This window comes from Triticum aestivum, chromosome 1D (assembly GCF_018294505.1).
Source record: "Triticum aestivum cultivar Chinese Spring chromosome 1D, IWGSC CS RefSeq v2.1, whole genome shotgun sequence".
Lineage (NCBI taxonomy): Eukaryota > Viridiplantae > Streptophyta > Magnoliopsida > Poales > Poaceae > Triticum > Triticum aestivum.
Genome location: NC_057796.1, coordinates 441492865 through 441504919, shown reverse-complemented (window position 1 = coordinate 441504919; position 12055 = coordinate 441492865). Strand labels below are relative to the sequence as shown.

Sequence of the window (12055 nt, the reverse complement as noted above, 5' to 3'; positions counted from 1 at the left end):
TCACCACAACACAATCATGAACTAGGGTTTGAAACAATGTGAGCAATCCAACCTAAAAACATGATTCCAACCAATCAAAATGAGGGGAAGTAAGAGAGGTACCTTGCAAATGAGAGAGATTTGACATGCCCTGAAGTGAGGAAGAGAGGGGGAGAGGGCTTGAGCTCAGGGGAGTGAAGGAGAATGGGGGGGGGGGGTTGAATGGTTGGGTCAGGGAGCATAGCCCCCACCCCATCACGTTATCCACTACAGGACCCTACCACCGGGGACTTGGGTTGGCGGTAGGTCCCTTTGCCACGTAAGCGGGCAGGAACGACCGTCAGTGCCTGCCGTTACACCTACCACCGTGGGGCTGACTGTAAGGGCATGTACAATGGTTGATAAGATAGTCTTATCTTAAGTCTTGCATGTAATTTAGAGATGATAAAAAAAATGTGTCTACAATGGGTCATCTCTTAGCCCTATCTTCAATAACTAGCTATTCCTAAAAACGTGGTGAGACATATTGCGCTAAGATATCTCTTGTCTTCTCCTAAGAGCATCTCCAGCCGCCCCCCAAGTGCCATCCCCAAGGCCACTTTCTATGCGCCGGCATCGTAAAAGGGGCAAAAAACAGCCCAGCCATGCCCCCCAAGCGCCCCCAAGACCTCATATTAGCGCCAGCAAACCCAGCCCAAACCCAGCGCGCTGGGGGGCTCCTGGGGGCGCCGGCGGAGGCAACGGCCAATCCTACTCCTCCACGCATTATTTTTCCTGGCCCACTCAATCACTTTGTGCCTAGCGATTTTTCTGAGGACGCCAACGACTGGAAACAAGGGTTCATGAAGGCGCCGGCGGAAGCGTTTTGCCCCCCAGGACGAGCTATTTTCGTCCGACGATTGTCCTGGGGGGCTCCAACGGCTGGAGATGCCCTAAATAAGAGAAGACAAGCCTTTTCCTATGACTTCTCTCTCCTCCACCTCATCATTTATTCTATGTAGCACTCCTAAGATAGAACCATTGTACATGCCCTAAGGTGTGTTCGGCTACTGCCTGAAAGGGTGGTGGTAGCAAAATGGTCAAATCCCGATTTTATTCGAATGAGGTTAGAGCATCTACAACAGATGCGCAAAAACTGCTTCGCGCGCTAAAAACCATTTTTTTGCACGGAGACGCTCCAGCAAATGCTGTAAAATAGCGCGCGTAAAAAAGTTTAGAGCACGCGCTAAAAAGCGCTATTCACGCAGCACGCTGCAAATCTAAGGCGCCGGACCGCGTGCTTCATAATTTGCGCTGCGTGTTTTTTGAAGTGCATTTCTGGCATCTGAAAAACCAGCGTTGATCGCCGCATGCTAAAAATGCTACAATGAGGCTGTAAAACTATTTTAGCGCTCGATATTTTTATGCATCTGTTGAGAGCAACTCCAACGGGCCGACCCAAATGGACGACGCATTTGTCCGTTTTTTGTTCGTTTGGGTTGGCCGCCCGCCCGGCGTCCGCCCTGTTTCAGTGCCCCCAACGCGCCGACCCATTTCATGTCCGCACACAATTTTTAAAAAAGGCCCGCGGCCATAGATCATGCCACCAGCCGGCACCATGCCAGCACCGGCATACATTGCCGATTCAAAAAATATCACGACACAGTTCATGCTGGCGCACTCGCCAGCGGCCGACACACATGCCAGCACACAAAAAATGGGTGAGACTTGAGTCCGACCACGCCATCGCGGCCCCGTGGTCATGCGAGCACACAAGCCGGCATACAAAAAGGAAGGCACTCGCGGCCATGAGATCACTCGTCGGTGAACTTGAGCATGTCGGCCTGCATCTTCTCGAACCACAGCCTCTTTCTTGGCGACACGGTGTTGAGATCCACCTTCATGATCTCCACCCCGGTCATCATGCTCGCGAGAGCCACTTCATTGGCCTTGGTCTTGGCCTTGGCGGCCTCGATCTCTAGCATCTTGGCTTGCTTCTCCGCTTCCATCTCAAGCATCTTGGTTTGCTTCTCCGCGTCCATCTCAAGCCTCCTCCGTCTTGGGGTCTTGTCCAATGTCTCGCCAACACTCGCGGCGGCGGCGGTGACGGCTTCATTCCTAGCGTCCGCGGCGTGCCTCCGGTACTTCCTCTTGGCCGACTCTGTTGCCCGTTGTTCGGGCGTCAGCGTCTTCTTTGGCTTGGGCGCGGCGGTGGCCTTGCGCGGGGCACGAGGCTTGCGTTTGCCGGAGGGGGCGATCGGCATGCCGGACGAGGCGAGGGAGGCGAGACCGGCGGCGCCGTCGAGGTCGAGAACGTCGTCCATGGCGGGTGTGGGGCGGAAGCGCACGCGAGCGCGAGGGTTTTGGGAGAAAATGATGGTGGCTGCCACCGACCGGCGAGCCCGGAAAAAGAGTAGGCGAACGTCCGGCTAGTATCTGCGCAGACGCAAATCCGGCTAAAAATGGGCCGGGAATTGCGAACACCAAGCGAACGCGCGTACGAAATGGGTGGCAGTTGATGTGTAGATCAAAATCGGCCGCGACCCGCCCAGGTGAAAAGCTCAATCACGGAGAGGAGTCCGCGTCGCACGCACCCACGGGGTGAACGCGAGCTCCCCACCCTCCGGGCTCCGTCTCGGTCTCGCTCAACCGATTTGCCGCACCCAACGTGCACGCCTCCGGCGCACGCGAATCTCCGCGCGCCACGAGCCCGCGGACAGTGGGCCCCACGCTCCCTAGACGTGAATCCCCCAGCCTCCGCTTCCCCTCCCCCTCCTCCTCCTCCCCCGTCCACCCCGTGACAGGCGCGTCTGCCATCCCCCGATTCGATCCTCCCGGCCGCGCCCCGCCGCAACCCACCCGTCGCCGCACCGCCGCCTGCGCCCTTGGGCGAGAGCTCCATCACGCAGCCGCCCGCCCGCCCCCGTCAGGTCAGCCCCCGCCGCATCCCCTCTCTACCCCTTCTTCTGCCCTCCCCTACGGCGGCCGCCGCCGAATCCAGCCGTCCGTCTGGGGCAAACCGGGCCCGTCAACCCCAGCTCTGCCCCGCGCCTGCCTAGCTGCTCGCCGATCCAAGGTGCTCCGCTCGTGCCGCCGCGCTCCACCCAGCCCGCCTCCCCAGATCCGGGATCCCGCGCCCTCCCTTGCGTGCGTGCGCGTGCGGCCGCGCCGCAATCCCACTAGTCCAATCGCGCCGGATTGTTTTTCGTGGGAGAAATGACGCGAGGGATCGGCAAGCGACCCGAGCGAGCTCCCACTCCTCGTTTCCGCGCGGAATCCACAAATCGCGCCTAGCTTCTGTCTCTCTGCCTCACCAAGTGTACCCACGCATGTGTAGATCCGACCTTAGCTCTACCACTCCCGACCTGGTGATAATAGCTTTTAATTCCTTTTTGCCCCTGTGATTTAGGCCGACGATGGACGCAGCAGGCAGAGATGCCAACCCGCTGGCCGGCTACCGGATCGGCAAAACCCTCGGCATCGGGTCCTTTGGTAAGGTGAAGATCGCCGAGCATATAATTACGGGCCACAAGGTTGCAATCAAGATCCTCAATCGCCGTAAGATCAAGAGCATGGAGATGGAAGAGAAAGGTCGGTCATCGCTCACTTTGTTCAGAAAGCTTGTTTCTGTTTCTGAAGTTCTTAGAGTGTACGTAGATTTGCGCCCATTGAGAAAAGCTCATCAGAGGGCCATCTGCATGTTTTTGCTCTAAGGTAGAAAATAGAAACTGTATAACACTTCATCCTTGTTTCTGTTATAATCCTGTGATGCTTTAGCAATCAACTTGCAAGATTTCTACGGGCTGATGTGGCTATCTAGTATAAGTATCAAAACTGACCATCCGTAGTTTCTTGAATTTGTCATGTTAAAAGTTACTGTCTGTGACTTTGCTGGTCAACATATACTCGTGCTTTTCCCACTTTTGTTGTTTTGTACTTTGTCAAATCTCAGTTTTTATTTTGCTAATTTACAGCAAAAAGAGAAATTGAGATGCTAAGATTATTTATGCATCCTCATATGATACGGTATTATGAGGTCATAGATACCCCAGCGGATATTTATGTTGCTATGGAGGGGTGGGTTAATGAGCTGCTCGGCTTGTTAAGCTCGTGAGTGTTCGTGAGCGCTCGTTAACAGACTACGATGTGTTACGGCCTACAGGTTAAGAGTGAGGGTGTGACTTTTATGAAGGAATATGGTGACTACAGGAGGAGGTGCCCTAGTTTGCTGCCTCCTATGGGCTATGTTAGGTTGATTTGATTGAATAGATGGATTGAGGTGTCGCAAAAAAATTGCCACCTAAGAAAAGATTGTGCTGTGTTGTACTAGCGAGCTGCTCGTGAAACTCGTTAAGTCTAACGAGCTGAAATTAGTGATTGGCTCTGTTCATTAAGAAGTGAGCTACGAGCTTAACGAGCCGAGCTATCGATCGCTCATTAGGCTCTTGAGCTACTGATGGACTCCGTATGTTAAATCTGGGGAGTTGGTTGATTACATTGTTCGATTTGCGTGTTTCTAGTGTAAGTTAGAAAGGACAACCTCTCAAACTATTCATCCTTATTTGTGTTATAAGCCTATGATGCTTTAGTAATCAACTTGCAAATTTCTGTTGGCTGATGTGTCTAGTATAAATATCACAATTGGCCATCAATAGCTTGTTGATTTTTTTACATTAAAAGTCACTGTTTGTTACTTTGCTGATTTACATATACTCGCACCCTTGCCGCTTTTGTTGTTTTGCACCTTTGCTCAATTCTCAGTTTTTTTTGCTAATTTACAGTGAAAAGAGAGATCAAGATACTGAGATTATTTATGCATCCTCATATCATACGGCTTTATGAGGTCATAGATACCCCAGCGGATATTTATGTTGTTATGGAGTATGTTAAATCTGGAGAGTTATTTGATTACATTGTTGAGAAGGGAAGATTACAAGAGGAAGAAGCTCGTCGCTTTTTCCAGCAAGTACGGTTCTTCCTCTTCCCCGAGTTCATTGCAAAGATTGTGTCAAGCCCTTTATTGTTTTATTCTATAGTTATAAATTCAGTATGTTACCATAAGCTAATATGAAGTACATGTCATGTTTGTTAACCGTGTTTGTCACTGTTGATACCTCGTTTTTGTCTGCTTCTATCATAATATCATTATGTATAAACACTATTCACTGCTTATGGTAGGCTATTTATTTGTTTCACCTTTCGTACAGATTATATCTGGTGTGGAATATTGCCATAGAAATATGGTGGTTCACCGTGATCTGAAGCCAGAGAACCTTCTGTTGGATTCGAAATGTAATGTTAAGATTGCAGATTTTGGCTTAAGTAATGTTATGCGTGACGGCCACTTTCTGAAGACTAGTTGTGGTAGCCCAAATTATGCAGCACCTGAGGTATATCTCTAGAATAGCTTGTTTCACACTTTCACAGGGTTAATAAATGTTGATATCGTGATAATGTGTCACAACTCTGATACCAGATAATGTTTTCTCCATTTGCTTAGGTGATATCAGGTAAACTGTACGCTGGCCCTGAAGTTGATGTTTGGAGCTGTGGTGTTATTCTGTATGCCCTTCTTTGTGGCACTCTTCCATTTGATGATGAGAACATACCAAACCTTTTTAAGAAAATAAAGGTTAGCAACTATCTTCTCCAGTTTACTGAAAAATGTGCTATACCATTTCATCTTGATATCCAGTGAATAAGTTATCTGTTTTGTCATTATAGGGGGGAATATACACCCTTCCTAGTCACTTGTCTCCTTTAGCAAGAGATTTGATCCCAAGAATGCTGGTTGTTGATCCTATGAAGAGGATTACCATACGTGAAATCCGTGAACATTCATGGTTCAAAGCTAGACTTCCACGCTATTTGGCTGTGCCTCCTCCAGACACTGCACAACAAGTCAAAAAGGTATGCTGATGATGCTGTGTATCAACATGAATATTTGGATATTTAAGATTTTTGCAACCTTTGCTCTTGGCTGGCATTCTATAACAGTGGTGACTATATTTATTTTTATTTATCTTTGTGTATTCATATATGTGCAAAATGGCAGCCCTTTCTTCATTATTACACTTCTTAATGCATGTTCAGGAGTGATTTTGACTTTACTATGAATTTTGTAGCTTGACGATGAAACTCTGAATGATGTTATCAAAATGGGATTTGACAAAAATCAGCTAACTGAATCTCTTCAAAAGAGATTGCAAAATGAGGTATTTGCATTACTCTGCTCTTTTTTGGTTGTTCTTAATGGAACCATTACTAAATTCTACCTGTGCAGGCGACAGTTGCATATTATTTACTCTTGGACAATAAGCTTCGTACAACCAGTGGTTACCTTGGAGCCGAGTATCAAGAGTCAATGGTGTGTTGGGAGTTTTTCTCTCATTCGTATAGCTTGTGCCGTAGATTGCAAATGCTCTTGTACTTGTACTGCTACTACTGATTTGCTGTGCTTTCTGTGATCTGCAGGACTCATCTTTCTCCCAAGTTTCACCTGAAACACCAAGTTCAGCATCTGAAGCTCGGCAGTATGGTTCTCCAGGGTTTGGCTTGAGGCATCATTTTGCAGCTGAGAGGAAATGGGCTCTTGGTCTTCAGGTAATTTTGGTTTGAAATTCATCTTGCTATAGCTGAAGCCTAAATCCTTAGATTCTCCTACTTTATGATATTTGACAGTCTCGAGCACATCCACGAGAAATCATAACTGAAGTGCTTAAAGCTCTGCAAGAGCTAAATGTTTGCTGGAAGAAGATTGGGCACTATAACATGAAGTGCAGGTGGAGTCCTGGCTTTGTTGAGACAATGATGCATAACAACAATGGCTTCGGTGTGGAGTCTGCTATAATTGAAGCTGATGGCCTCAGTGACAAATCAACCCACATCGTGAAGTTTGAAATTCAGGTAAACCATCTGCTGTTAGCTTGTGAGCTGGTCCTGATTTGCAAATTTGCCATGTCGTTACATGAACAATCTAATGCATAAGCCTCAACATTGACATGTTTTTCTACTCTTTGTGTGATGGCTAAGCAGTGAAATTTATTTTGTTACTCCCTCCGATCCATATTAATTGACCCTGCGTCAATTAATATGGATCGGAGGTAGCAGTGCATTTGCATGTAAGATTATCGTTAACTGTTACTCCCTCTGTAAACAAATACTCCCTCTGTAAACTAATATAAGAGTGTTTAGATAACTAAAATAGTGATCTAAACACTCTTATATTAGTTTACGGAGGGAGTAGAACTTTAGTGATCTAAAACGTGTTATATTTGTTTACAGAGGTAGTATCATATTCATGCATGTTCATAATCAACCTTATTTTCGTTCATATCACACTTCTTTTTGCTTGCATAAAGTTAATTCTCCGAGGATGTGCTTGGTGTTGATACACTTATGCTCTTTGCAGCTCTACAAAACAAGGGATGAGAAGTATCTTCTCGACTTGCAAAGGGTCAGTGGACCACAGCTCCTCTTTCTGGACCTGTGTTCTGCCTTTCTAACCCAGCTGAGAGTCCTCTGATCCTGATGAAGATGGTGACTTCCCAACTGCAAAGCCTCACAGCTTCCTGCGAAGTGCGAAGTTACAGTCAAGGTGTACATAACTATCATAATCCCCCAGTATAATCTACTCCTGGGGTATGTAGACGCTAGAGAACCACGCGGTTTTATTTTGATGGTTCAGGACTTATTTACTAAACCAGAGGTGGCGGGCTAGAGGCATCCCTGTTCCTTCGTCCACCTGTCACCAATGGTGCTATATGACGCTTGTAGCCCTATCTATATTTAGCCGAACATTTTTGGCTTTGTGATGTTCTTTACTAGTATAATGCCGGCCTGAGAATAACCCATGCTGTTATGATGAAAACTGTGCTGTTGACATGAACTGTTCACCTTGATCTGCACTAGCCATCTTAGCTTCAGTGAGTGTCACCGTTTTATGTTCTTGGCGGTAATTTTAACAGTTTAATCAAGGCAATCTCTAGGTCTAAATGGTAAACTGACTACTCGAGTTAGAAGTCAGAAAAGGAGGCCTTCTAGAATCTCGTGACCACATTTTTTATAAAACCGAATCACGTTCTTTCAACGCATGTTTTTCTGTTCTTCCATTGCATATGATTTGGCAGCCGCAATGCAAGTTTGTTATAGCAGGAACGAAGCACACACACAAGTCAGGGCACTGGACTACAAAATTGTATCTTAATAATTTACAAATGTACAGTGTGTGTGACGAGGAAGCTATATACAAATATATCTGAAAGGGAGATGCTTGTAGAGTATGAGGGCATGTGAGACGGGCTAAACTATAATTTACAGATGGGCTATATATGGGCGGAAATGGTAGGCCAGCCATCAGGTCTTCTGAGCAGAAGCGAGGTGCCCCATCTGCTCGGTGATCTGTTCAACATTGTTCCGGTGACCGAACCAGTAGCAGTCTAGGCCGGTCTTTACATCGTCCTTGGATTCATTTCTATCCTCGACGGCTAGCGGCTTGGGCGTGTCCGTGAGAAACCGCTCCCAGAACAGATCGTTCGCCACGGCCGGTTCATGGGGAACTCCGGTCTCGGCCTCGGCCTCGGCGGTCGTCTCGTCCTGTGAAGTGTCTGTGGTGCTGGCCTCGGAGCTCATGTCAACTTCGGCCATCGTCTTGTGCTTGTCCTCGTGAATTTCTGGGAATAGTAGCATTGGACTCTGGACAGCGTAACCCGGAGACTCTGCTATCTCCGGTGAAGACGGCTGAAGATTTACTGGTGCTGCCTGCAGATCTGCATGAGCCGGATCATCGGTGCTGGGTGCAGCGGCGGCGGCGTTGTACATGTCTTCAGAGGACGCATAGTCGCCTGCCCTCTGGACGAGTTTCTCCATGGAGACCAGGGCCAGCTCCATCTTCTCAAAAGGCTCGGCGTTCACCATGACCATGCCCGGCGTCTCACCACCCATCGCCCGCAGATGCGGCACCCGCTGCTCCTCGGCCGCTGCCGCCGCGGGCTCCTCGACGAAGAAACCGAGCCTCGGAACCCTCCTCTTCTTGCTGAAATGGTCGGTCGGCTCCAGTTCCAGCATGGTCTGCTGCCCTGGATGAACGCCGCCCCGTCTCCTCTGCAGGGTGTCGCGCACGGAGGCGACGACGTCCGCCTGCCGCCGCTCCATCGCCATCAGCCGGTCCTCCAGCGACTGCATCAGCCAGCTGAGCCCGCACTGCTGCCGCGCCTGCCTCTGGAGCTCTGCCACGAGCACGCTGTTCTCGTGCTTGAGCCTGCTGATGTCCTCCTCGTACTCGCGCCTCTCGGCCTCCGCCAGCGGCCCGTTCACCTGGGTCTGCGGCGAGTGGCTGTGCACCGGCTTGCGCCGGTGGATGTTCTTGAGGAGGTGCATGTGCCCCCTGATGAAGTCGTCGTTGGCGAACTCCCATCGCTCCGGGTCGATCTTCCGAAAACCCTGAGAGACGGCAGATGAAATCAGTGATTAGGTCGAGCATAGAAGAAGATCGTAGTCAGCAAGAGCAATAGCAATGGCAGGTCGAAACTATTTGCGAAATCAAACATGGAGTGGAGCAACTCACGTAGGTGTTGAGCTGCCTGATGAAGCTGGAGAAGTTGTTGTGCTTGAAGTACTTGGGCAGCAGGTCCCGCGAGAAGTCGGGCGGGTTCCACACCACGAAGCTGGCGCCGCCGGGGCCCCACGACACCACGCGGTTGGTCGCCGGGTCCTCCACCATCTCGTAGGTCTTGATCAGGAACGGCGCCGGCGAGAGCGAGGCGCCCTGCGGCTGCGGCTGCGAGCCACCCTCCATGTCGATGTCCATGCCCGTCGATCGGCCCAGCTCGGCGAGAAAGTCTTCAACTGGATTGGATTGGATTCGATTCGGTGCCGCTCTTTGTTCACATGAATCAAGCCGCACGCGGTGGAAAATTCTCTGTAACCAAGTTGGCAAAGACAGCGACTTGTCGTCGATCGAATCAACTTGTTCTGCAAGCACGGACGGAAGCAAAAGAGTCAGTTAAGCTAGCTTAGCCGTGCAAGCAAAGGATGGAACTGGAGTAACAGTCAATAGTTGGCAACTATGCCGGCGTCCAGCGAGAAACAGGGGACGAGAGAAACGGAGGAGAACTCCGGCTCACCTGCGGCGAAACCACGGCGAGGTCCTCCCGTTCCGGCCGGCAGACGGGAGAAATGTTTACGAGGTGGAAAACGTAGTGGAGGTGGCGGATCCGGAGGTAGAAGAGAGGGAGGGACCGGGGTGGAAAAGGCGGGCGGCGCCACCGGTGCAGGTGGCACGCGGGCGGCCTTTATAGGGCGGCCGTGGTCGCGCGACGTGGACATGGACGTGGTTGCGCTTATCTTACGGGCTGGTCGTTGCATGTGACGTTTGATGGAGCAGCGCATGGCGCGGCCGTGGTGGCGTGGCCTGCTTCTAGATGCGGAACGGCAGCGGGTCGTCGGAGTCAGCGGACCAGCTAGCGCGCGCATGATTCCACTGGTCCGGCGACCGGAATAGGTCACGGTTGATCGATCACTTGGACAGTATCGTTTCCTCAGATGCTATGGAGAGAATCAGAGAATGACGGTTGGAATCCACATCAAGCAGGAGAGGACTAGCTAGCTGGACACACGGGGATCCTACGGTCCATCGCGTGAACTGTCCAAGATGAAGCAGACGGCTCTGAAAATAGTCTGCATGCATGGCCTCGCTTCCACGAAACTATACTCGTTCGTACAGGAAGAACACGTAGAAGAAAAAACATGTAGAAATTCCAACCCAGCTAGTCAACGAGTCTCCGCGGTAGCCGCGTGTGGACACGATCTATCGGCGATCGGTAGAGCATCTACAGAGGTGGTAAGTAAATCCGGCCCCTCAAACGTCCACGGGACCGATCACATCTTAAATTTTGCTTTTCACATCCGTCTATCTCATATCCGATACCCTATGTTCATACAATGCATGCAATTGTAAGAGCATCTCCAGCTGTTGCCCCCCAGGCAGCTTGAAAAGTCGTCACCCGGGGGCGAACCGTCGCTAAAATCGGCCTGGGGCGATCGGGTTCCCAGCCGACGCCCCATGGCCGGCCCCAGGCGCCTGTTTAAAACTTTTTTAAACATTTATTTGACTAAAATTTGGCGAACGTTACAAATATTCGGCGAAACAGTACATTACTTCGGCGAACTGAAATAGTCTTTTACATAGATAAATAGTCTTTTACATAGATAAAATACTTAAGAAAAAAACATAGAGGCCGCGACTATAGGCTGAATAACGCGCTGAGAGAGGCAAAGTCGCCGCCGTCACGGCCGCCGTTGTCCTCGTCGTCCTTCTCCTCCTTCACGCGGCCGCCCCTGTTGGACCCCTGCCCGGGGTCGCCCTGGCGGACCGGTGGTGGCGCGTTGTCGTCGCTGTCGTCGTCGAGGACGACGATGCCTCCCTCATCGCGGCCACGGCGCCGAGCGGCGGACTGCTCTAGGGCGAGTCACTGGCAGGCCAGCTCCGTCTGCGCCCAGTCTTCGCGCGCCCACTTCAAGGCCGTCGCGTCGTCAATCCCTGGCTCCGACTTCACGGCGGCAAGCCCCGGCTACGTCTTCGGCTTGACGAAGCGGGGAGGAGCCGCGCCCGCCCTCGTTGATGACGATGCCGGCGCTGCGGGTGCGCCGGCCGAGCGGCGTCTCCGCGGGCTCGGCCTTGACGCCGAACAACGCCGACGACTCGGAGGAGCGGGAGGAGGAAGAAGAGGAGCCGGCCCTCCTCGGCATCCATTGGCCGCCGCTCCGGCGGGGGACCGGGGCGGCCGGGTACGTCAACGGCGGGTCATTGCCGCCCTCGAGGTGAGTGAGGACGGCGTGGAGCTTGCGGCCGGGTGCGCCCCACCACAGGTGGCTGCCCTCGCTGTTCTTGGTGCCCCGCACCACCAGCGCCCCGTTGGTGGAGGCCAGCCGCTCCGCCTGCCGGCGCTGGAAGTACGCCGCCCACGCCTCGCGGTTGCCGACGCGTACCGCGGGAGGGCCCGCTGCTCCTTCGTCAGCGATGCCCGCACGCGGTCGACCTCGTCGGCGAAGTAGTCGGCGCGCGCGATGACGTCGGGAAGCGGGGGAATGGGGACGC

The 12055-nt window shown here is 51.5% G+C and overlaps 2 protein-coding genes across 2 annotated transcripts; one reads left to right on the top strand and one right to left on the bottom strand.

The window, feature by feature from the left end:
- Positions 1-2697: 2697 nt before the first annotated feature.
- LOC123182738 (serine/threonine protein kinase OSK1) lies at positions 2698-7828 on the top strand. The gene is made up of 11 exons (XM_044595399.1): positions 2698-2888; positions 3368-3549; positions 4740-4924; positions 5166-5348; positions 5459-5590; positions 5683-5868; positions 6084-6173; positions 6242-6325; positions 6433-6561; positions 6640-6864; positions 7370-7828. The coding sequence occupies exons 2-11, from the start codon at positions 3375-3377 to the stop codon at positions 7481-7483; spliced, it is 1503 nt and encodes a 500-aa protein (XP_044451334.1). The 5' UTR covers positions 2698-2888; positions 3368-3374; the 3' UTR covers positions 7484-7828.
- Positions 7829-8141: 313 nt separating this feature from the next.
- LOC123182739 (heat stress transcription factor A-4d) lies at positions 8142-10214 on the bottom strand. Its single transcript, XM_044595400.1, has 3 exons — positions 10083-10214; positions 9524-9930; positions 8142-9399 (listed from the first exon to the last, which is right to left on the bottom strand). Exons 2-3 carry the CDS (start codon positions 9764-9766, stop codon positions 8314-8316), a joined length of 1329 nt encoding a protein of 442 aa, XP_044451335.1. The 5' UTR covers positions 9767-9930; positions 10083-10214; the 3' UTR covers positions 8142-8313.
- Positions 10215-12055: the final 1841 nt, after the last annotated feature.

Excerpts from the sequence above, each read along its gene's own strand:
- LOC123182738 (XM_044595399.1), top strand. The coding sequence starts at position 3,375 with ATGGACGCAGCAGGCAGAGATGCCAACCCGCTGGCCGGCTACCGGATC. Across the intron at positions 5,869-6,083 it reads CTGCACAACAAGTCAAAAAG|CTTGACGATGAAACTCTGAA; the intron begins GTATGCTGATGA and ends TGAATTTTGTAG. Across the intron at positions 6,174-6,241 it reads AAAAGAGATTGCAAAATGAG|GCGACAGTTGCATATTATTT; the intron begins GTATTTGCATTA and ends CTACCTGTGCAG.
- LOC123182739 (XM_044595400.1), bottom strand. The coding sequence starts at position 9,766 with ATGGACATCGACATGGAGGGTGGCTCGCAGCCGCAGCCGCAGGGCGCC. Across the intron at positions 9,400-9,523 it reads TCAGGCAGCTCAACACCTAC|GGTTTTCGGAAGATCGACCC; the intron begins GTGAGTTGCTCC and ends GCCGTCTCTCAG.